Source organism: Erithacus rubecula (genome assembly GCF_903797595.1).
Source record: "Erithacus rubecula genome assembly, chromosome: 13".
Taxonomy (NCBI): domain Eukaryota; kingdom Metazoa; phylum Chordata; class Aves; order Passeriformes; family Muscicapidae; genus Erithacus; species Erithacus rubecula.
Genome location: NC_136665.1, coordinates 6,918,130 through 6,941,785, shown reverse-complemented (window position 1 = coordinate 6,941,785; position 23,656 = coordinate 6,918,130). Strand labels below are relative to the sequence as shown.

At 44.9% G+C, this 23,656-nt stretch overlaps 2 protein-coding genes across 3 annotated transcripts in view; both read right to left on the bottom strand.

The window, feature by feature from the left end:
- The window catches only part of USP4 (ubiquitin specific peptidase 4), a 31,261-nt gene extending 14,579 nt beyond the window's left edge, over window positions 1-16,682 (bottom strand). Inside the window, exons 1-12 of one of the 2 annotated variants that reach the window (XM_079316839.1) lie at window positions 16,497-16,681; window positions 16,222-16,379; window positions 15,857-15,987; window positions 12,290-12,416; window positions 10,583-10,728; window positions 10,351-10,412; window positions 5,347-5,490; window positions 4,598-4,715; window positions 3,376-3,549; window positions 2,611-2,769; window positions 1,584-1,808; window positions 191-274 (exon numbers count right to left, since the gene is read on the bottom strand). In XM_079316839.1, coding sequence (XP_079172965.1) covers window positions 191-274; window positions 1,584-1,808; window positions 2,611-2,769; window positions 3,376-3,549; window positions 4,598-4,715; window positions 5,347-5,490; window positions 10,351-10,412; window positions 10,583-10,728; window positions 12,290-12,416; window positions 15,857-15,987; window positions 16,222-16,379; window positions 16,497-16,612 — 1,644 coding nt within the window. In that variant the 5' untranslated portion in view covers window positions 16,613-16,681. Of the gene's footprint in view, window positions 1-190; window positions 275-1,583; window positions 1,809-2,610; window positions 2,770-3,375; window positions 3,550-4,597; window positions 4,716-5,346; window positions 5,491-10,350; window positions 10,413-10,582; window positions 10,729-12,289; window positions 12,417-15,856; window positions 15,988-16,221; window positions 16,380-16,496 lie in introns of both variants that reach the window. The other variant, XM_079316840.1, reaches the window with a different exon arrangement.
- Window positions 16,683-21,073: 4,391 nt separating this feature from the next.
- On the bottom strand, window positions 21,074-22,051 carry GPX1 (glutathione peroxidase 1). Its single transcript, XM_079316871.1, has 2 exons — window positions 21,750-22,051; window positions 21,074-21,651 (listed from the first exon to the last, which is right to left on the bottom strand). Exons 1-2 carry the CDS (start codon window positions 21,996-21,998, stop codon window positions 21,301-21,303), a joined length of 600 nt encoding a protein of 199 aa, XP_079172997.1. The 5' UTR covers window positions 21,999-22,051; the 3' UTR covers window positions 21,074-21,300.
- Window positions 22,052-23,656: the final 1,605 nt, after the last annotated feature.

Sequence of the window (23,656 nt, the reverse complement as noted above, 5' to 3'; positions counted from 1 at the left end):
ATGATCAGAATAAACAAAGACTGTTTCATACATCTTTTTAATCTTACAAGCAATGAACAGCATTTTAACTTGTTGCAGTTTTGTCACTAGCCCATTAAGTTCAGCTTATCGCCCATAAAAAAGCTAGGCCACCAAAATGCTTCAAGAAGAACAAACATTTATCAAAATTACTGTTTGCATTTATCCTTACATTTTCTGCAGGAACACCAGAGAGTTTGGAAAGTGATTCACACAGATCTGAGATGGCCCCCATCATTGGCACCACAACTCGGTACTAGAAACAAAGATAATGTTATGCTTACACCAGGCAAAATAAATCCATGCAAGGCAGACAGCCAGAAGATGAAAATAAAATCTTAGAACTCTTAAATCTTTTATTTACAGGAGTTCTGTTGAAGTTAAGGTCATAACTACACACTTCAAGGTCTTCTGGATCTCAGCTTTACCTTACAAAGCAGGGATTTGGAGGGAATGAAAGCTGTGAACAGCTGGCCTTCTGCTGTGATCAGGCTCAGCAGTAGTAAAACCCAGGAAAAAAAAAAATAACCCCAGACACAGCAGCATGCTCAGAATATAAAATTGCTATTTCTCTCTGTGATAAAAAGCATCTTAGAGCCATTTTGTTAAATGCTGCTAAAGGTCAAGGCAAAAATCTTGACAGACATGGATATATTGCCAATCAGTTCCTCCAAAACTGCATCAGGACATCCAGTCACTCTGCTTGGGTGCCCCAGCTTGTGCTTCTGTGACATGTGGCAAGCACAAGGCTACTTTAGGGATGTGTGTGTCCATACGAAAATAAAATGGGGGCAAATTTAAAACAGGTCTATTAAAGTGGCTGAAAAAGCAGATATGTAATTTTTCTTTTTGTTTTCCCCCCAAAGAGGAATTGTTTTTCAATTCTGTTTGAAATTCAGAGACCTTACCCACTTAGAATCACGGAACCATAGAATATGCTGAGTTGGAAGGGACCCAAAAGAATCATCAAGGCCAAATCCTGGCCTGCACAGGACACCCCAAGGATCCCACCATGTGCCTGAGAGTGTTGTCCCAACATTATTTGAACTCTGACAGGCTTGGTGCTGTGACCACACCCCTGGGGAGTGTGTTCCAGTGCTTGACCACCCTCTGGGTGAAAATTCTTTTCTGATATCCAACCTAAACCCCCCTGACTCAGCTTCAGGCCCTTCCCTCAGGTCCTGTCACCACCATAAAAGTGAACAGGTCAGTACCTGCCCCTTTGCTTCCTTTTGTGAGGATGTTGAAGACCACAAGGAGGTCTCTCCCCAGGGCACAATACAAGTTACATTTTTACATTTTCCAAGGTAACACCAGGTAAACAGGGAGCAGCACATCACACAAGTCATCTCACCACAGGAAGCTACCAGCTGACCATGACCTTTAATTTCATGAGCAAAGATTTTATTAGGCCACTTGATTTCACATCCCAGATTTTTCATCAGAAAATCTATACTACCTCACTCAAAGGTGGACATCATTATCCTTTCGATTACTTTAAGAGTCTCAACTTTAAAATCTAAAAGAACTCAGATGACTAAATTTGTGTCTTCAGCATGCCTCACCTGGACAGGTCTGCGCTGTGGGTCTGCATATACCAAGGTAACTTCCATGAGACGATCCCTCCTCAAGGGCAGTGGGAGAGTTAAGTAACAGAAGGGATCAAAGGTCACAGAAACTTTAGAGCATTTGGGACAAACAAGGGTAGACTTGAAAAGACCATGAAAAATATCCACAATGATGGAATCATTCCTCAGCCTATGATTCTCCCATGCCTCTTTTGCCACCTCCTATTAAAAAAAAAATTAAAATATATTAGAAGTTATTTCTTGCAAAGATTTCTACAGAGGGGTGAGCACCACGACCAAAGAAAACTTGGAAAATTGACACTGATATCAATCTCATAGGGAAGGGGTTCTACCAGTATGTGTATGACCAGCACAACACACTGGGATTTCTTCTCAGTGGAATTAGGGCCTAGCATCAAGTCAAATTTAATCTATCTGTTTTAGCTGAGTTTGATCAGGTATTCCTTGGTGCACACAATGCCAGAAGCATGAATGGAGCTAAAGGGGACAGTGACAGGGTCACATGCTGCTCTTCAGGACAACCAGATACGCTCCACTCTTCAGAAGGAATAGAGTGCTTCCTCTTGCTTTGGAAAGATTTCAAGAAAAAAGAAGAGGTTCTTTTTCTTTGAAAATCATGACCATGTTTCACAAAGACAGTCTAAAAGAAGACAAATTACAATTCCTTCAGAGGATAACTTATGAACTCCTTACCAAAAAGCATCTCTTATTTATCTATTCAGGGCAATCAGAGGCTGCTCTTAGCATGAGACTTTTAGTCTCAAGAAGACAACTGAAAACAAGAAACTTACTAGGCAGCCTCTATCAGGTAAACCTTATAAGATAATTACTTTTCTCTATTTATTTAGAGTGCCACAAGGCATGACAAGGTTGTCCTATCCTGTGCCAGGGACACTCTGCAGGAAGGATGTTTGTGTGGCTTGTGAGCAGGAAGTGTCCCAGAACCCAACTAAATGCCCTGGGAAGCACCACCTGCCCTATCCTTAAGTAAAGGGCACTGTACCGAATCAGGTCTGCCATTGGCATCCTTCAGCTCCAAGTAGGGCTTCTTCTTCACTCTGTTCAAATCCTCATGCAAGCCATCCAGCAGAAAAGCCAGGAGCTCCTGGGAATCCTGCTGCTGGTATCCTGAAAACTGAGGAGCAAACCGCCCAACCTGTGTCTGAAACACAAAGGCAAGAGTGGGGGATATAAAACTCTCAGCTTGTGGCTTTTGCAGAGGTCAGCCCACTGCCACCTTCTGTTGGCAGTAGGCCATGGTGAACTGGATGCTAATGCAGGAAAAGGTTCCAGAACACTTTCCCCAGCTACTTTCAGTATTTCAGCAGAAAGCAGCTCTTCACACTGAAGCAATGAGAACATTACATCAATAAATAAAGTTATAGACAAGGGGATGTGTTTTGATCCTTACTTTATAATTCAGATCTTTAGATTTGTAATTTGCACACCTACTCTCACTGACGAAAGTTCACAGCTGGCAACTCATATGACCTTGCCTGGTTTGGCAGCAAAGATCACTGTGATTCATCTGCAAACAGCTCTCAGGCTGGGAGGTCATTTACTAAGTTATATTAAAGAGCAGTAGCCAGCTCTGAGGAATGACACTACTCACTGGCAAATTCCTCTCTGTACCCCAAATAGCATTCACAAACCATAAAACACTGGAGCAATTCTCTCCTTAATGCCTTCATAACATCAAAATATGTGGAAGGCACATTAGCTTTCACTGATTCTTCTATGCATGTGTACAGGAACATGACACACTTACTTTAAACATACGTGGGGCCACATGAGACTGTCTCCCAGACCACATCTGTTTAATGAGATCTGCATATGCTTCTGCAATTTCTCCCCTCATCCCCAGAGGGTTATTCTGATTTATTTCAGCTTCATATTTATCTTCCAGGAAGTAGTCAGTCAGAGGAGGAGTATTGCTCAGGCACTGAAAAAGTATTAAAAAAATTAATTTATTGCACAGGACAACAGGTATGTGTGACAATTAAACAACAAAACTAACTTTCACATCAGAACATGTACCAAGTTAACTGGTGAGACTCGAGAACTTGATTAGTAAAAAAAAAAAGAAGAGAAAAAATTAAGGCAGAAAGCTGCATTTGAAAGAGTGATATCTAGAAAATTAGTGCATAATGGTAAATACAAGAAAGAAAGAAATTGGTGCTTAACATGACTAGTTTGCATGATAAATTAAGATTGAAGTGTGCTTGAATGAAGTCACTTTGACAACAAAAAATTTTAAAGTTGTCTCTTGGTTAAGTCCAAGAAAACAGAGTGGCTTAAGGCTAACATGACACAGCTGAAAACAAAGTCATGTTGAACAAAAAAGCAGGGCAGCCCAAGTTTATTCTGGTGTCCTGAATACCACATGCATAATGAACTAGTTATTTTAAGACCTGTTCCAGATTTCAAAGCCATCACAGAGTGACTGAAGTCATTTCACAGCACTGGTACCACACTAGAAGTTTGCCCATTCCTTAAATCAAACTCCATACAAATTGTCTCATATTTTGTTTTATTTTCTTAGCAAAAAACTAACCCTAGCAAGTTTTTGCATTCTTTAAAATGAACAAAATAATCCCATGAAATTAAGTTTAAAAGTAAAGAAATAATTACTATCTTTGAATGACTGTTTCAACATTAACCTTGCACAATGAACAACCTTAACACCTCACACATTTTTGGCAGGGCACAGCACTAGGACCTTATGTTACAGTTACCTGTTTAATACAAGTTCCCCTGACCATTTCAGATGCCACATATTTCAGACTCAGTCCTTAACACTGTAATATGTCTTATAGTACTAATAAGCTAAACATAAGCCAAACTTAACATGATTTTTTGGTCTGGTTTTTTTTTGAAGTGTAGTTTCCTCATAGACTCACATTAAATATTCTTTTAATACATTTTAATCCACAATATGTATGAGACTGATCTTTTATTTAATTCTAATGAGGGTTCTTTCTAATTCTTACCTGTAATGCAGAATTCATGAAGCAGGTGTTTCCAAGGTTACTGAGTCCACAGAGTCCAGGTTGTGACAGGGAAGCACTGTCCCTGCAGTTGTAAGAGTTACAGACAAATCCAGAACCTCTGGAAAAAAAGACAATACAATGAACTCCACAGTGAGTTTGTTGAGTCTCAATATTACCTAAAAGTCACATCAAATACAAGTCCAAAAATTGTTCACTTAAGTTTTTTAACCAAGCCTCTTTTTGCTGCTTCATAGGGACCAATGCTGAATACCAGGAATGTGAAATGTACACACTAACTTTGGAAACAGTAATCCTCACAAAGTCTATTATTAATTTATGGCTCACAACACTTTCATTTCCCCTTTAAATACACAGCATGCTATCCTAATGCAGCAAGAGTCTATATAATAAACTTTGGGAAATAATAAGAAAATTATGATCTGTACCTGGAAAGGCTTGTACACAATGGCAGACAGACTAAGGAATATAATCCCTTCCCTCATGCTCTGAGTCACCCCAATAAACAGGCAATGCTCTAGCAGTTAGTAAGCTTTGGAACATGCACTACTTTTGCAAGTGAGCAAGGAACAGCAGAAGGCAGTGGTTTCAAAAAGCAAAGTTTGATAAACAGGTACACAAGAGTAATAGATTCCTCTAGGGCACCATCACACTCCTTTTCTATACAGGCAAGGATGCATGGATCACTCACATGAAGGGTGACAAAACAAAAAGAACATTCCTGCTCTTACCCCCTGCCCAGGTGGGAGCTGTTCAGTCCATAGGAGTTACTGCTATCACCGTTAGTAATGACAGAAGTGGCAGACACTGAGGAATAAGAACTTGCTGATGATTTTGAAGAGGTAGTAAAGTTTCTGCTAGTTGCAGTGCTTGATCTGGGAGAAAGGAAAAAGAAGTAGAAACAGTGCTACTACTTTTTTTATTCCCAGTCCCACCTCCCACAAAACTCCAAGGACTTGCTGAGCTACAGTTCATTACCCCACACAGAATTTACTGTTTTGATCTTTAATCACATTTCCAAACAATTGTCTGGAACAGAAACAACAAAAAAAAAGTACTAGAAGTAGGAGCAATAAATATTGCTTAAAGGCAAATCTGGGTCCCAACCAGAAAAAAGTAGCAATTCAGACAGTGTGAGTGAGAGGGAAGCAAGCTTTAATTTTAGAAGTAAACCACCTGGAAATATGCCAAGCAAAACCCCCCAGATGTTAAGACCACAAAACACTCTACCTGCATTAAAAAGTGACCAGGTTAGTCCTTCCCTTACCTGAAACTCAGACCATCTATTCAAACACATTTATCAGGAAGAAGACTACCAATAAGGCACTAAAACTTAACAGTGTCCTATCATAGACAGTTCCATTAAAAAAAAAACAAAAAAAAAAAGAACCAAACACAAGATAGTACTAATTTTGACACGAATTAATTTCTCTATAGTAAGAGTTGACTGGGATTTGGTCTAATCTCTCCATGTCTGCCCAAATAAACACAAAACCAAAAGCAAAAAAGTGACACTGACAGCCATAGAGCAGTGGCTACTATCCCCAAAACAGAGCAGAAAGCCAGCAGAGGACAGGGCTCTCAAGCTTCAGCTTGTCCATTTATTCTTTTTTATTGTGGCCCTCATTTGCAAATGACACAAACTAAAAATGGATATTTATAGTTCAGATGGTACTAAAAAATGTGCTGGAAAACCTCTGTGGGGAAAAAAAACTATACAACAATGAACAAGCCATAATGGCCATGACAATGCAGAACAGCTGGACAGCCTCAATAGTTTGGAAATACAATAGCAGTAAAATAAATACAGAAGTAAACAAGTTACAAGAGGAGCTTCCAGATGAAATTGGAAAACCCCAAACACAGTCAAAACCTGAACCATGTTAAAAAACCTCAGCAGCCAGCACAACAAAAAAGTATACTGGAAAATATCCTAGAAAGAATGAGATCTACCAGAATAACTGAGAGAACCATTTCTGGGACAATATATAACATTCTGTTATATGTTGGAGGTGAAACTTCAAAATTACCTGGACACCACGGTGGTATCAATGGGAAAACAGAAGGTCTAGACTGTACAATCACCAGAGTCATGCTCATACATGTGGGTTTCAAGGGTCAAAAATAAAACAATTTAGGTAACAACAGCATGTAAATCCAGCAAGAATGCATTTTAAAATGAAGTAGTGAATTATCTAGAAGCAAAGGGGAGCAGTCTAGAAAATGCTAGACTTGAGAACTGAGCATCTCTGCTTGACACATTTGATCTCCCAGAGAGAGAGCAGAGAAACTCAGAAAATCAAATGAAGAAAATCTGCTGGTGCAATAGCAAAACAAGGACAACCTCCTAAGGAATTTCAAGATTTCCAAGAGAAGCACACAGACAGTGTTTCATCAAGAGTCATATGGCAACTAAAGAGTTTCAAATACTTCAACAGCATCCTACACAAACAAAAAGTTAAAAATTACAAAGAAAGATAAAAAACAGATCACAAAGCAAAGTAAGACAGAAGTCACAGAGTGGGGAAAAGTCTACCCACAAAGTCATTCTGGATCTTGAGCAAATTCCAGCTGGAAAACTGGGATGGTTCATGTAAGTAGCAAAACAAGAGAGGTAACAACTTTCCATGTGAGATTAAAAAAACAGAAATCAAATATATTTGGGAAGATAAGTACATGACTTCTTCTCCCTCAGAAATGGAGGCCCCATTGCTTTGAAGTAAGAGAATAAAGTTATTTCATCTTTGAAATTTGTGACTTGGAATCTTCCAAAATGTTCTGGCCAACTCAGTGGGTTATCACTGAAACACAACTTCATCTTCACAAAAAAGAAGCACATTGTCCCCATCTGCAGGTAAAGACAGCTGCTTTATGTCTTGCTACAAAACCTGTCAAAAACCCTCACAAATGAAAGTGAGGAGAAATCTGGAGACTTAGAGGACAAAGAGGATAAAATCAAATCACTGTGAATCCATAAAGTAATGGATTAGGTAAAAAAAACAAAAACAAACAACTAAACAATTTGAAAAGATATTGTAAAGGCTTTCAAGTGATCAAAAGACACAGACAGAAAAAGTGTTTCAATTCAGGTGAGGCCACCTTCAGAGCACAGAGTACAGTCACTCCTCCTCCTTCACACAATCAATAATAAAATAGGAATTTTGTGACAAAAAGTTTTTGTCAGAGCCAGATTAGCTGGGATTTTTTTCAATTGACAAAGCAGAGGCCATAATGGATGCCCATTTAGAAAGTTCTTACATGCAAAAGCCTCCACAACTTACATTACATGCTCAGGGCTTCTCTGCAAGCCTGGCATCTGCTGCAAACTCAAGCACTTCAAAGCCATGGAATAAAGATTTGCAAACAGAATATTTAGTCCCGTTGCTGAAGGGGTCCTCTGAAATCACACAGTGTCAGCACATAGTGCCATGAGTAAACAGAGGAGCTGGAAGAGGAAACAGCAGGAAAATTCTACCTCCAACCAAAGAACCAAAAGGTATTTTACTGCTGCATATTGCAAAGGGAGACAGCTACCACGCAGATGCTAAATACAACTTCACTCCAGTTTTCAAATACAATACCTGGTGGAAAAGGTGTTATTTTTAAAGAACAGGCACAACTTCTTGTTTGCTTTTGCTAAGGAAATTATATCCAGGATTTAAAAAAAAAAAAGTGTGCTAGAGCTGAAATGGAATTCTGCTAGTTCAGGACTTTGTTTTGGTAGTCTTGTAAGTAACAATTTAGGAGTACTAAATTCCACAAAGTCATTGATATAATCTCCCTTCAAAAACAAAGTATGCCTCTAATTTTGAAATTTCTAAAATAAGTATAATCAATTATATTTTCTGAAACTTTGTCTAGAAGTACAAGCAGCTTCAAACTATAGTAAGAAGAAAGTACTTTGTTTTTTAGAGAGCAGCAAACTAAGAAACAGCAGTGGCCAAGCATAGGCTGAATATACTACCCAAGTACTGCTGTGGAGTTTAAGAGCATTTTTCCTGTAAAATGTCAGCCAGATTGATGGCTGGGGAAACACAAGGATGGCTGCCAAAGCTGAGGAAAAGCTATTTCCTCTGGTAGGGAGCCAGTGTCTCTGACAAACAGCAAATGGTGGGGAAAAATCCTGATGACAAAGTACCACCCAACCCATGGTCACTTTGCACACATGCTCTGCAGTAGGAAGGATATGAACTCCCAGCTTTCCAGAACCTCTTCTGACACTTGGGCAGTGATGCAGGTGCTCACCATTTCTCTATCAACAGCAGAGAGCCCTACATCCTGTTTGGATGTAGGGTCATTGTAACTCTAAATTCAAGAAAGACTCCCTCATAAGCTTTCAGTAATAAACTGATGCAGCCCAGAAAAAAAAAACCCAAATATTAAGTTTCCTATGTATTTTTTGGAGCTGAAGCAAAAGTTTGCCTGAGACAGAATGAAGCTCAAGACAAAGTACAAAAGAATATATAATCCTTATATCACTTAATACAATTCTTTCAGCCACCATTATCAGCATCAAGTCAATTTCCTTAGTTTCATGCTATAATAAATAAATATTTTTATGTCATTAGAAAATACTAATCTACATACCAATGACCACTTCCATTTATCTATCACTAGAAGTTAAATCAAAGCCTTTACATATCAGACTAGCTGCTGACAAAGGACTACTCTGAGGCCTGAGAATGCTACACAGCTCCTTTTCAGCTTTGCTTCATGTGGAAACAAAAGGGTAGGACCTGGTTTTGCACAGCTGCCTCTCCCATGCTGATTGTGAACCAGGTACATGGTATGAATGTTTAGCTGCTTTTCACATGATACTCCTACAGAAAGTTCATTCTAATGCCATGGACATTCCCTGATTCATTTACCCAGTATGATCCCTCAATGTACTGTTTCAAAATAGATTTCACTGACCTATCTGAACAACTCTTCAAGTTTAACATGAGTGTATCTTGATTTCAAATGAGATCATTTGGCATCAAGTTCTGTAAATTGACTGTTGTACATAAAAGCATTTTTTTTATCAATATCAAGTCTGATGGCTCCTGGGGTGGAACTGAGTAGGCATCAGATGGGAAAAATCATCAAATTTTATTTTCTGTGCAGGACTTCATATGAGCATTTCCTTATCATTGCAAGCAACTTCCATTCTACACCATTCACTCTATACATGTAATATTTCACCAAGCTCTGCAATTACCCATCTCTTCTCTAAATCAGATAGCACTGAGAGAATCTGTGTCACATTTACAGGCTTCTGCAGCTGTCTCCTGTGGGGGTGGGGTGTTGGTCAAGTATTTCTATACCCTTTGTAAGGGGGAACTACCAGAACTCTGAGCAGTCACTTCAGGCAGGTTTGGAAATACACTCCAAGACCCTACCTCTTCTACAACAGCAAAGGACAGATTATTTTTTTCACCGTGCAGAGGTGTTTTTAAGCAGACTAGTTCAACACAAATAGCACTTTTGTCTCCTAAGCATTACAGGAACCCTAAGCTATTTAATCCTCATACAATCTGTTTGAAACAGGCTTTAAAACACACCCTCACTAAGAAACCAGCAGCAGAACCACTGAAGAATATTTGTATTTGAGATTTTGTCTTCTTCAAAATATCAAAACAAAGCCTGCCACAACAGCCAATGATAACCAGCCTTTCACAGAGAACATGTGGTAACTAAAGCTGAGCAAACAAGCTGCACAAAATAACAGAAACCTTTAGAACACACTTGCTTACTTTGCCAAGCAATGCTGTCCAGGCCACGTGCCATCTTCATTTTTCACTTCTATTAAAACAACCTGAAAGAGATTGCAGGTAATAAAGGTAACTGCAAGTCTGTTATACATTCTGCAAAAGCATTAGCAAATCCCATTGTCAATGTTTGCTCAAAGTACATAAAAGCAAGTGAAAAAATACACATCAGCAAAAGCACTACATGAAATGAGAGAGAAAAAGTTATGCCCCTTACCTGACCCTGACAGAGACCTGCATCTTGCACTGTGCTATCCAGCTTGCTGAGCTGCTCATAAGTGTTACTCATATACCTGTTCCATAGTCTGGTTTCCTTCTCAGCTGGGATATTGAATAGTTTTCTCATTTCTTTCTCGATGGTACCTGTTCAGGACAAAAGAAAAAACACCAACATTTCTAAAACATGAGTGCTTTTGAAAAAACACTAAGACATTCATTCAGCAAGGAGGTACATCACTTATCTTTCAAGATCCTTCAAAGTAGAAAACATACTATGGAAGTTATAATTGCTCATATAGTTTGTCTTATATTGAATCTGAAAGAATGAAAACTTCTGTTTTCAGTCATGTATTTGCCTTTCAAGCCCTCAAACCAATAACATGCAGAATGAGAACTTTCTGCCCAAAGGCCAATTTCTCTTCATCTGAAAACAAAGGTTTAAATTTCCAGTTACTACTGTCAAGTTGCCCATAAAGATGCTGTGTTGGTTTTGCATGGCCTGGTCTTCAGTAGAGAGGGGGCCACAGAGGTGGCTCCTGTGAGAAGCTGCTGGAAGCTCCCACCATGCCCAGCAGAGACAGTCCAGAGACAGGCTCTCAAGCTGTACATGCTGCTGGCCAATGCTGGGCCAATTAGAGAGGGTGGTAACACCTCTGTGATGACATATTTAAGAGGACAATCAAAACAAACTGCAGATGGTTTATTTCTAGTCAGAGAAGAAGACGAGGTGAGAACATGTGAGAGAAACCACATGGAGACACCAGGGTCAGTGGAGGAGGGGCAGGAGGTGCTCCAGGGCCAGAGCTGAGATTCCTCTGCAGGCTGTGGTGTGTCCCTGCAGCTCATGGGGATCCACATGGGATGCAGAGATCCACCCACAGCCCATGGAGGAGGTGCCCATGCTGGAGGGGGTGGATGCCTGGAGGGGGCTGTGATCCAGTGGGAGACCCAGTAGAGAGAGGGGCCCTGGTCCCAGGCTGGAGCAGCCTGTCCTTGGAGGACTGCACCCTGTGGAAGAGTGACCCCACACCACAGCAGCTTTGGGAGGACTGTGTGCCCGTGGGAGGGGCTCACAGTGCAGCAGTTTTGGGAGGACTGTTGCTCGTGAGATTGGAACCACACTGGAGAAGTTCACAGAGAACAGTCTCACCACAGTGCAGCAGAGGAAGGACTTCTGTCCTGGAGCAGAAGAAGAAAATCTCAGCGATTAATTGACCAAAACCCTCTGTGCCCAGTCTCCCCCTGTGCTTTAAATGGGAGGAGGGAGGGGCAGGGGGAAGAAAAGGTGTTTTTAAGAGCTTATTTTATTTCTCATTATCCTCCTCTTTTTCTGTTAGCAAGAAATTTACTTTGTACCTCTAAGTTGAGCCTGTTTTGCCCTTGCAGTGTTTTCTCACAGTCCTTATCTCAACTCATGAACCCTTTGTTAATTTTTTTTCTCTCCTCACAGCTGTGGCAGGGGAGGGTGAGTGAGCAGTTCTCATGGGTGCCTGGCATTTGGCCAGTGTCAAACCACGACAGATGCTTTCTTCAGTTTAGTGATGTAGATACAGGATAGCTGACATCCAGCATTTTTACACGTGAAAAATATAGCAATGAGAGATAGAAAAAAGTCAGATTTTCCTCCAATCTGGAGGTTCTGGAGGGCAAAAATTATTTCTTGAGACAGCCTCAGAGCACAGCTTAATCTATCAGAACTACTTACCAACAGTATCTGCCTTGCTGAAGTGGCAGCTGATGACATTGTCAGGATCACTGCTCTCGCACAGCTTCAGCTCCAGGAGATAAACCTCAACCTTATAGTGCTTCACAAACAGCCCATACTCCACCACCTGCACACAGGGAGCAAAGCAACACAAAGCTGCAATCCTGAGCAGTGCCCTAAAGTACACAGCTCTAAATACTGTGAGCCTTTTGGAGTATTGACAGTTGAGCCATAAACTGAACACTGACTCGCTCCCAGATTCAGTCACCAACTTGTTTGGGGGGTTTTGTTTGGTTTTTAAAACAGGAAATCCCTGTGCTTCCCTTCCACAGTGCAAAGTTCCAGAGGTCCATCATCACAGTTGAACTGACAATGTCAACTAACTACTAATGAAAAATATTTTACAACACAAAGCATTCTGTAAGAAAATTACCTTTTACCTCTAGACTTTGGCTAAATTTTATAAAAAGAAGGAAACCAGGCTGGAACACTGGACCAAAAACTCTTCTACCAGAAGAGAGCAAACCAAAGCATCATCTATTTTTCTGCATGGTACACCTAATCTGCCTCATTACTCTCTCCTAGCAATAACAGAAAAGTACCTCTGAAGTTGTTTTGATGACACTGCTTTATTTCAGAGCACTTTTCAAATCAATTTTGCATTTGAGAGAATATTCCAGTAGGTGCATTCACTCATGCCACCAACTTCCAGCATATTTTTAAAAAAGCTTCCCTAAAACTGGACACCATTCTCCACCTACAGATCATAAAACATACTATGCCAGAAAGAAAAGCACATCTCACAGGCCAGTTATGAGACAACTGCAATGTAACAGGAGGAGTAAGAAAAAAAACCAAAACCCTACACCTCAGTTCTCTCCAGAGTGCTTGGCATCTACAAAGCCTCTGAAACTGACACCATATTTCAGTGAAAAAGTTGATATAATTTAACAGTGAGAGGCATTTGGACAATGACTTTAATTTGCTTTAACTTTCAGTCAGAACTGAATTGGTCAGGCAGTTGGACCAGATCATTAAGTCCCTTCCAAATGAAATGTTACATTATATTCGTGTGACACCAGAAGTGGTATGACCTACAGAAAAAACTACTCAGCTTTAGAAAGAAACAAAGAATTAAAACCTAGACTAACAGTGACAATTCCACTAAATTATGCTTTCATCTTCTGAGGATTGTTGCTTTCACAAGGTTGTATTAGATATGCAAGGTACTTTAAAGGTAAATAATTAACAAACACATTTGGAAATATCTTCAGTACTTTGCTGTTACAACAGAAAGTAAAGCTCCCTGTTTAAACAGATACTTGATAGGCAGAGCAGACACTTTTTAAATAAGAAAAGAAACCAAGTCAAAAGCTTTCAGGTTTTTTTTCCAAATAAATGTCACTAAACATGACTTCCTGTTCTCCAGCATTCTGTAATTAGAAACAAATAAGAGCTATACTCAGAAATGAAAGTAACTCTTTCCAAGAAGTTCCTGATCAGATCATTGTGCCTTTTAGGACAGAGGAATAGAGTCTCTAACCACCTGCAGATGTCTTTTAAACTGCATTTGACCAGCTTCCTTGTTCTCTGCCAAACTACAACTCAGGTCATGCCACTGGACAGCAATCTCAGCACTACTCAGCCACTGAGTAAGCACATCAATAAACCTTCCAGTAGGACTCTATAGATGAATGCTCAAAAATATGGCTTGAGACTATCAAAGGAAACCTGAACCACAAATAAATCCAGTCTAATCCTCCTGTACTTGGCTCTGATTAACAAACACAGAGATGGAAAAAATATTTTTTAAAACCATAAAAATGCCTGAAAATTGCTTTCCAGATCCTACTTATATGGATATTTTAATGTATGAATTACAGTTCATCCATCTTTAGGAAAGTCTTAAAGCCTTCAAGGAGGACGAGTTTAAGTGCTTGACTTTTAATTCTGTCTGGGGAATACTGTAAGATCCTGCCCACATTCTACTCAGGTGCAGCAGTGCAGCTTCTGTCTCTCACTGACCCACTGGATTTTCATAAGAGCCTGTTACATCCCACAAACCTACTATTCTGCTATATTTTAGCATCTTCTTAAATATAAAAATCCCTTTCAGTTACCAGATTAACAACAGAGACTGACAGTTTCATAGCAATTCAAAACTTTAAACATTTATTCTTAACTAGACCCAGAATAACCTGGCATGTTAGGTCTGTAAACCAGCACAAGCTCTACCCCCTTGGTTATTGCACCACTGAAAGCAGAATCAGACACCACAACAAAAAGAAAACTCATGCAGTTAGGCCCTAGTGTTTCCCCAATAGATCCCAAATCTCTTGTCAACTGTCAAATGTTTCAGCAAAGGGAGTGTGCAATAACATGCCAGTTTTTGTGAGAGCAATCAGCCAGTTCAGGAAGGAAAGCTCCCTCACTTGGAGAGTACTGATCAGTACCAGTTCTCTCTCTCAATGCAAACTTGCAGTTCCTCAAGATGTTACATGTTTCTCTAAAACCACATCTCCTTCACATGCTATAATTATTTTCTCCTCTCCTATTTCTTGCTTCCCTGGGAGTTCTGTCTATTCAGCTGAGTGAACCCCAGGTCACCTGGTGTCCTGAAGACATCAGAATTTCTTACTACATGCAATTTCTAGCCCGCACTGAATGACAACATTCCAGCACCACTGATCAGCACTTCCTGATCTTAGCTCCCTTTTGCTGCCACACTTTCCTAGGTCTTGCACACCTGGGAGTAACCCTTGCTTACAACACAGTGCTGTGTAAACATAACTGATGCTAATTCCATACATTATAACAACACTTGGTATAGTGATTAGTCTTTTAATGAGTCCCACTGTCTGGCATTGTTCAATCAAGTCAATACAACAGCCTAAGACTAAAATAAAACCTAAAAACCTTCTACCTACACACATTTTAAAAACAAACAAAACCCAACCAAAAAAACAAACAAACCAAAAACCAGCACAAACCAAAACAAAAAACCAACACTTGCCAATCTCACCTTCCAGAATAGGTTAAATACTCAGAATGCACACATGACTGCATTTATCAACCAAAAATATGACTTACTGGACAAAACCATATATCCATCTCTTTATAAAGATTTTAGAATCACACAATTTTTGAAGAGAAAACAAGAATGACCTTAGACTCAACAAGAAGCCCCTAATCCATCTGTACTAAAAGACTCATTCTGTCCTGGAAGATAAACAAGTCTGACCAACAACTTACACTTGTCCACAAAGTACAAACTACTCCATGCAATATAAAAGCACTGTACTAGTCCAAAGAATCATAACCTGGGCAAGGTCCAGGGCTCTTGTCTCAAATAAACCATCAACTCAAAACCCCTGAACATTCTGGCTTTTTGGCTGAAACACAGGCAAGTTGCTCTTTCAGACAAGGCAAAAAGACATAACATCACTATCTCCAATGAGCTGCTGCGAATCCTGTCTTAGCTGACATCTGGCAAAATAAACCGCTTAAGTTTGATGGAGATCAGAAGATGAAACCGGGAGGAGGAGAAGTTGATTCAGCCATACTTACCTTCCTCACAATAGGCTGCTGCCCGTCTATGCAGCCATACCACGCTACTAGCTTGTTCCAGGCTTCGGTGGGCACCAGCACGTAATCCAGCTCATCAATGAGGTGTTCTTTTAAACTCTGAGTTTCTGGATCTAAAAGGGAGACAGAGGGCAGAGAGGAGAGCATCAAACACACCTTTTCTTCTCCACACGTACAGCCAGGACACTAAGAAACACCAGCGCTCCCCAGGAGGCAGAGCCCGGCGGTGGCCCCAGGCACAGGCGGTGCGGCCGCGCGCCCCTGCCAGCACCGGGCTGGAAAGCGAAAGCAGCGCGGGGAAGCGGCCGGGCCGAGCCCGAGCGCGACCCGCTGCCCGCAGCACTCACCGCCGAACAGGCCCGAGTTGTCGATGGGCCCCGGGAACAGGCCCGCGTTGTCGACGGGGCCCGGGAAGAGGTTGGGATCGCCGGCGCCGAACATGTCCCAGCTGTCAAAGCCCACATACTTCTTCCACTGTTTGAACCACCGGCTCTCCACCAGGTACCTGCAACGTACGGCACCGCCCGGCGCGGCCCCTCAGCGGCGGCGCGGCCCGGCCCGCAGGCCCCGCCGCCCGCAGGGGAGGGGGACGGGGAGGGAGGGGAGGCGCGAGTGTGCTCACCAGGACTCGCCGGGCCGGAGGGCCGTGGCCAGGAGCGGCCCCAGCTCCGCCCGCTGCTCGGCCGGGTCCGGCCGAGCCCGTTCCCCGCCGGCCGCGGCGGCCGCCGCCATGTCCATGCGCGAGACCCGGCGCGGGCGGAGGTCGGAGCGCGCGCGAGAGCGCGGGCGGGCACGCGCGGCCGAGTGGGAGGGGCCGGCCCCGCCCGCGCGCGCTCCGTGACCAGGTGGGCGGGGCCCCGCGCGCCGTGGCGGCGGCCGCCATCTTGCAGCGGGAGCGTGAGGGCTCTGGCGGGCGGGGCTGTGCCGCGCTGAGCGTCCTTACGGGAACTGCAGGGAGAGCCCTGGGAGCAGCAGCGCTCAGCCCCGCGGGGATGGACCGAGTCCCCGAGGGGGCTTCGTGGTCGAGAGGGCTCCCGGGCCGGTCTCTTTAAGTCCTCAGATAAAAACTTCTGCGAACACTCTGCTCCCTTCCTTATCTGCAGCAGCAGCAGCCCAGCCTTCCCCAAACCTGCTGAGGGTGGCTGCTGCCAGCCCACTGCGCCCGTGTACTTACTTCACTTTATCACCAAGAATCTCCTCCCTGAATTATGGCGCAGTGAAGATCGAGCCCAAGTTGAAACCTTTAGTTCTTCATAAAGGTTTTATTTATCTCAGGGCAGTCTCTGACAAAACAGGTGGCAGAACCATTTGGTTGGACCGTGGTTTCAGTTTTAGACGCTCCATTTTCTCACGTGGAGCACACTGGTGAGGGCGTTGGAGTCCAAGTTGTTACGGGAATAAACCGGAGAAGGAAGGGGTGAGTGTGACCGGCCGGGAAGCGCTCAGGAGTTTGGGAATTGTCTCAGGAGAGAGCTGCTCGAGATTTAGGCATTGATCCCTCGAGTAGCGTGTCCTGTGCTGTTCAGGGGCTTGTCCTTCAGAAGCGGGGGGGGAGGTCTTGAGAAGCATTTTAAAAATCTGCCTTAAACGGATTCACCAAAGAAATCCCTTTTCCTTAGGTGAAAAAGGCAGGGTGATGTGGGGGTGCTGTGACTGTGCCTGGAGCGTTCTGGCAGCACCATGGGCAGGTGGGCTCTGCCAGCCTGGCACGGCTACAGCAAGCGGGGTAAGGCGATAAAAGCCTTTTATCTTCCTGACAGCAGGGCGAGTCCATTCAGTTTACACTGAAAGGACCATTTTCTCCTTCCAGTAAGAGCTGAATGTTGTTCAGTTTTTCTCAGAGGGCAGGGCCCCTTCGGGCTGTAACACTCCCTATTATGGCAAGGCTGGGTGTGTTTTTAAAATGAGTCAGCTATTCTGAGATAGTGCTTGTGTGGCTGACCTCACTCTGCTAATGAATTATTGACTCCTCATAGAAAGTGTGGTAAACAATTAAATGGTTTAATTCAGATCTTTCTGATTCAGTGTAAGAAAATTATATTGGTACAGTTTCACTGTAGACAGATGTGTCTGTGTTCTACTCTCTCTTCAAGCATTTTCCTTTCAGCCACTGACTTCTGCCCTGATCTCCAGCTCATCCCTATGGGTGTGAAAGTATCACTGACAGCAGCAAAGCCCTGTCAAGTACCACAGGACTGGAGGCAGGTGTTCTCAGCCTTAGGATGGCAATGATCAAACACAGTGACTGAAAGCTGCCGAGGAGAAAGGGAATTTAAATAGCTGAAAGAACCTGCTACAGGCTGAGTAAGAAAGGTCTCAGACTCAGGCTGAGGGCACTTCTGTTGAGTAGACACTTCTGAACACCACATCTCATCAGCCAGGATTTCAGCAGATAATTCAGGGGTTGGTGGACAGAACACTAGGGAATCTAGGAGAGGGAGAGAGGGCCAGGAAGGATAATTTTTCTTGGAACTGGTTAACGCTTCTGAAAGCTTCAAATATTTTAACTTGTTTTAACATTTTAAACATTTTAATATTTTAACTTAAGGATTTAAGAAGTTGGTGGCAACTATCTGGGGAAGTTAAAGGGGGAAAGAAGTAGATCATTTGTCCCAGTAGGGGTCAAACATTTTCTATGAAGAAGAGAATATATGAAACTTTGATGTGCAGAAGAATGGAAAAGCAGGAGCACTAAAAGAGGGATTAAGTGTTTGGCATTGAAGTGGAATGTAGGAGTGTGTATGTGACAGACAGGAGATGTTGAAAGGACAACATCCTCAAGCCACAAAAGCAACCAATTGTGCTAAAGTAGTATTTATTTTAAGGTTTTCCTCTGAGTCAGTCTGTTTCTCCCTGGAATTACAGAAATTACAGAAATAGAACTGGGCTGGTTTATAATCCCTGAGGAATTGCCTGGGATTCTTCATGCCTCCCCTCAGCACAGAGCTGCTGCCTGTGGTGAAATGTTCACCTCCTGTCTCACAACACCAGCCAAGGTTTGGGTGTGAGATCCTGTGTGGGGACCATGTTCCACTGTCCCTGTCACTGCCAGAGAGCTCCAGCCAGTGCCCTCTGCTGCAGCCCACTGGACCCCAGAGCCAGCTGCTCCAGGGAATGCTGAAACAAGACCAGGAACAACAAGGCTGGGCAGCTTTCTGCCACACTGCAGAGTTCCTGCTGGTGCTTACATTGGGATTGTTTGTTTTGCTGCTGGCATGGCTCATTTTTGTCCTGGAATCGTGTCACTGTCCTGCTTCTGGCACGGCTGGAGCTGTTCTGGAGCTGTTGCTTTGTTTTTCTGCTAGCACAGCCCCAGTGGTCAGAAGGTAAATTAATCCCTTGGATATAGGAACAGGATTAGCACAGTGCAAGGTGCTTTTGTGATCAGCAGACTCAGTGAGAGACCCTTTTTGGCAGGATGGAACTACAGCAGGTGTTGCTGTAACTGTGGACCTTGTCCAGAGCCAGAGGCTGCCTAGGAACAGAGGAGGACCCACACAAACGGCTCGGGTTTGGTGAGTCAGGAATGAGGAAGTGCCACAGTTTATACTGAGAAAGATTTTTCAGTGCCCTGAGTTTCTGCTGCTCACGACCCCTGTACTCTCCACCTATTTCAACATTCTGCATTAATGAGGGAAGTAGAACCAACTGAAAAAATAATCCACTACACCATGCATCATCTGCTGCAAAGCTTACATAGCTGCTGAAAACATCCTGTTTTTTTCTATGAAGCTGTTTTGGGATTTAAGAAATAGCCCGGTGAGGATTGTGCAATCTGAGTTCAAAGCTCAGTGACTCAGGGGTAGCAGCAAGCAGGGTGGTGCTGGTTGGAGGATTTATCCAGTCTCTCTCAACCTTGAGTGATTCTTGGATATAGGTACGGTAACAAAGCAACTGTGAATTTGTGAAGTGAAAAGCTACAAACAAGAAAAAAAAAAACCAACAAACCCTCAAATCATGGGTGTTTTTATTATGAAAACAGTGCACTAATGCTTGAAAGCATTATGCCTTCCTTTGGAGAGCCCAAGTTTCTAGTCTGGGTTAGGACTCCTCAGTCCCAAACCAAGTTTATACTCAGTGCTACAAGGCTTTGTGAGGAGTGGCTTGTAATGAAAATATGCTCACAGAGCAATTTAAGGAGTGAAAAATTTTCTGTAAGAGCTACTGGGCAGAAGGATAGCAGGTGAAATTTGGCACAGGCTCATGATTTTCCACAGGAAATCAATCATAATTCCAGCCATTTAGCAGCAGCCTGTAAAACCAGGATTGCTGAGCAGGACCAGTATGTCAGAATTATTACTGAATCATAGAAGATTGGGAAAGACCTCTAAGATCATTGGGTACAATTGCAGCAACTTCTCATTAAGCTTGATACAAAGACTCCCACACTTCTCAGCTCCATGGTTAGCAGGAGTCCAAAATTTGTTAGGGAAGAAGTGAAAAGAAAAAGGAAATGTTTCCTGACACATCTGCACTTGAGAGTGTCATATACAATTCCTGTGCCCAAAGGGAATCAAGGACACTCTGAGGCAAGGCACAGTTTCCATGGGCCGAGTGGTTGAATGGGGTGGTATCGCACTGGGAACATGAACAGACTGGTTTGTCACATGATTCTCTGCATCACGAGGTGCTGGGGATGCACAAAGGTGCTTCAGGTCTCATGGAGGACCGGGCCAGCATGGGAGCATGTGTTGGGCCACCACTGGTGCAAAAAGGGATGGAGCCAGTGAGAGGGCAGTGGCTCTGGGACAAGGGGAGGGACAATGGGTGCTGCTCCTGGTCTGGGTCCCCCCAGGCTGCAGGATCGCTCATCTCCCTGCCCCAAAGGCTTTTAGCCTGTTGTGGCCCGTTGCTGGTAGCCACACTGGGAATTCATCAGCCAGTGTAAAAACACCCCCTGGCCACGTGTGCCCGTGTGTTCCCTGTGCAGGGAAGCCTTAAGGGAGGTCCAGTGAGCAGCAGGGCAAGGTCTGTCTGTTCCCTGCCACCCTCCTGCTCTGCCAGGCTTGTTACACGTGGGACAGGACTCGGTACTGATTCACAGCTTGCAGAGCTCATGCCCTCGGTTTAGTTCAGCCTGACTGCACAGCCGTGCTCGAATGCTCCAAGTCTGCCCTGTGAGCACCCACATAGGCTGATAAACAGGTAACAGACCCACCACGTTTTACCCAACTCACCCAGATTTATCAAGCCACAGCCTTAAAGAAAGTACACATTTTTTATTCAGAGAATCACCGAGACAGCTGCTTGCCCTGGCATACCTTCCCAAACATTCCCGTGCAACTTTTAAAAACATCAAGCACACTTCAAGGATTTGGAAGATGCACCATCATAAGCAAAACCTGCACAAGACATTGGGATTTCTGCCAGAGCAGTATCTCCCTGCAAGAAAAACAGGGAGGTGCGCAGCAAGGGGAAAGAACTTTCTAGGCAACCTTCTGCAGAAGTAACTCAATGTCATCCTGGATCTTGATGGTTTCGAAACGCCGGCTGTAGCGTTTGAAGGGCACGCCGTCGGGGCCAATGAGGAACTTCTCGAAGTTCCAGGCGATGTCGTTGCGGCAGACCGGGGACCAGATGATGTACTGCGGGTTGGTCATCAGCGAGGAGGGGTCGTCGTGCGGGAAGGGCAGCGCCTCTTTCAGGAAGGTGAAGAGGGGGTGCGCGTTATTCCCGTTCACCTCGCACTTCTCGAACAGGATGAAATTGGGCTTGTACCCGTTGCCAGGACGAACGTGCTCGAGCATGGGGAGGATCTCCTCGTTGGTGCAGTTTTCCTAAAGAAACAAAGGTAAACCCGCCCCAAGCACGGCCCGTGAGAGCCCGGCCGGGACGGGGGCTCCTTCCCGCTCCCCGACCCCGCCGCCCGCCCTACCTGGTGACCGAACTGGTTGCAGGGGAAGCCGAGGACCTGGAGCCCGCGGGGGCCGTAGCGCTGCTGCAGCTCATTGAGCTGCAGGAAGTCGCGCGTGGTCGTGCCTCAGAGCGACGCCACATTGGCCACCAGCAGCACCTTGCCCTGCAGCGAACCCAGGGACAGCGGCTCCGCCGCGCCCAGGGGCCGCGCCGACAGCCCCGCCAGCCCTGCCAGCCCCGCCGCACGCCCGCCCGCTGCCGCCGCCATGGTGCGCACTGCCCGCAGAGAGGCCCGGTCCCGCCAACACCGCGCTGCGCCCGCCCCGGCCCGCCCCGACCTGCCGGGAGCCGCCTCCGGCCCCGCCCCGAGCCACCGCCCGCCGCTCCCGAGCGCAGTCCTGCCCCGCCCCGCCGCTCCCGAGCGCTGTCCTGCCCCGCCCCGCCCCGCCGCTCCCGAGCGCTGTCCCGCCCCTCCCGGCCCCGCCGCTCCCGAGCGCTGTCCCGCCCCTCCCGCGCTTGGCAGGGCGCGGCGAGTCGGCCCGGGCTGGCTCTGAAAGGCTCGGGGGCTTTCGAATAGTAAAAGGCGCAGAGCGGGGTGGTTTTAAAACGCACGGCTAACGCGAAGTATCGCCGATTCTCGGAAACGCTGAGTTAAGGCAGTAAAACGCAGAGCGGTCCCAGCCTTCCTAGTGACACGGTCACTCGCGTCCAGGGGTGGCACAGAGTGGCAGCAAGGCTGCAGAATTCTCCGAGCGTGGCTTTGGGGAGAGAAACACCTTCAGTTTGTGCATCAGGAAGAGGAACGGGAGAGGTACAAGAAAGAGGGACAACAAATTCCCTTCTTCAGACTCCTATAATCTTTGCACCTCTTTGAGGCTGCTGAAGTCTACACATAGGGTTACAGCCTGGTATATCCTTACTAGATAAAGAAAAGTAGGCTCCTTCTTCAACTTCAGGGGTTGCTTTTCCCCATCCTAGACTTTTCCATTTCTTGCCTAACTGCTTCAGTCTGTTTGCAGGAGCGTTACATCATGCGGTATTGACTCTGTTCCCCACAGCTTCAAGGCAGCCCTGAGTGAACTGGGCTGTTTCTTGTGCTCACACCAAGCAAGTGGCCCGGTTGTCCTTCCACAGGTCTGTGAACCACTGCCTTCCCCCAGAGCACCCTGTGAAGAGGCAGGTCGGGGTCAGCCTTGTGTCCATGGGTTGGGCCAAAGTGAATGTGGAGCAGCACAGCCCGGCAGGAACAAAGAGGCAGGGCCTCAGCTCCGGTGCAGCTCTAAGGGGGAAGCAGGGAGCCCCTGCTGAGGCTCCTGCCAGCATCTGCGCCAAGTGAGCTCCCTTCACAACAGCCCAAGGTCAGACAGCTGCTTATCAGCCCTGGCCCCCAGCCAAGGCAGCCTGGGCCCGCCAGAGCGGGAGGATGCTCTGCCCCCCTTGCTGTCTGCTCTCTTTCATGCTTGGGAGCAGGGACTTGTCACGAAATGCCAGCTGTCACTAACAGGCACCACATAATGCTGCCGCTGCTCTGGGTGCCCAGGTGACTGCAGGATCTGGGGGGTTGCTTTGAGCCGCTCTTGGCACCTGCCCAAATGACTGGGAACTGGAATAGTTCCAGTTCCTGGCTGTGGCAAGTTTTGGGGACTCCCGATTATCTTGCGTCTTTGGGGACCTGCAAGTGTGTTGCAGCAGTGATGGCAGGAGCCATGTCAAGTGTCCTGAGAGAGATCGGTGCTAGAAAACGGCTGATGAGCAGAGGGCACGTGATCCATGTTTGCTCTTGAAATAGTTGATGGTTACAGACACAGACTCCTCCTCACCCAGCCCTTGGGCACAGTGAGCCGCAGTTCTTGAAAAAGAGGAATTTCCCTTCAGGGTGACCTCTAGGGCGGGGCCACATCTTTGCTGCCATTTTTGACCTCAGAC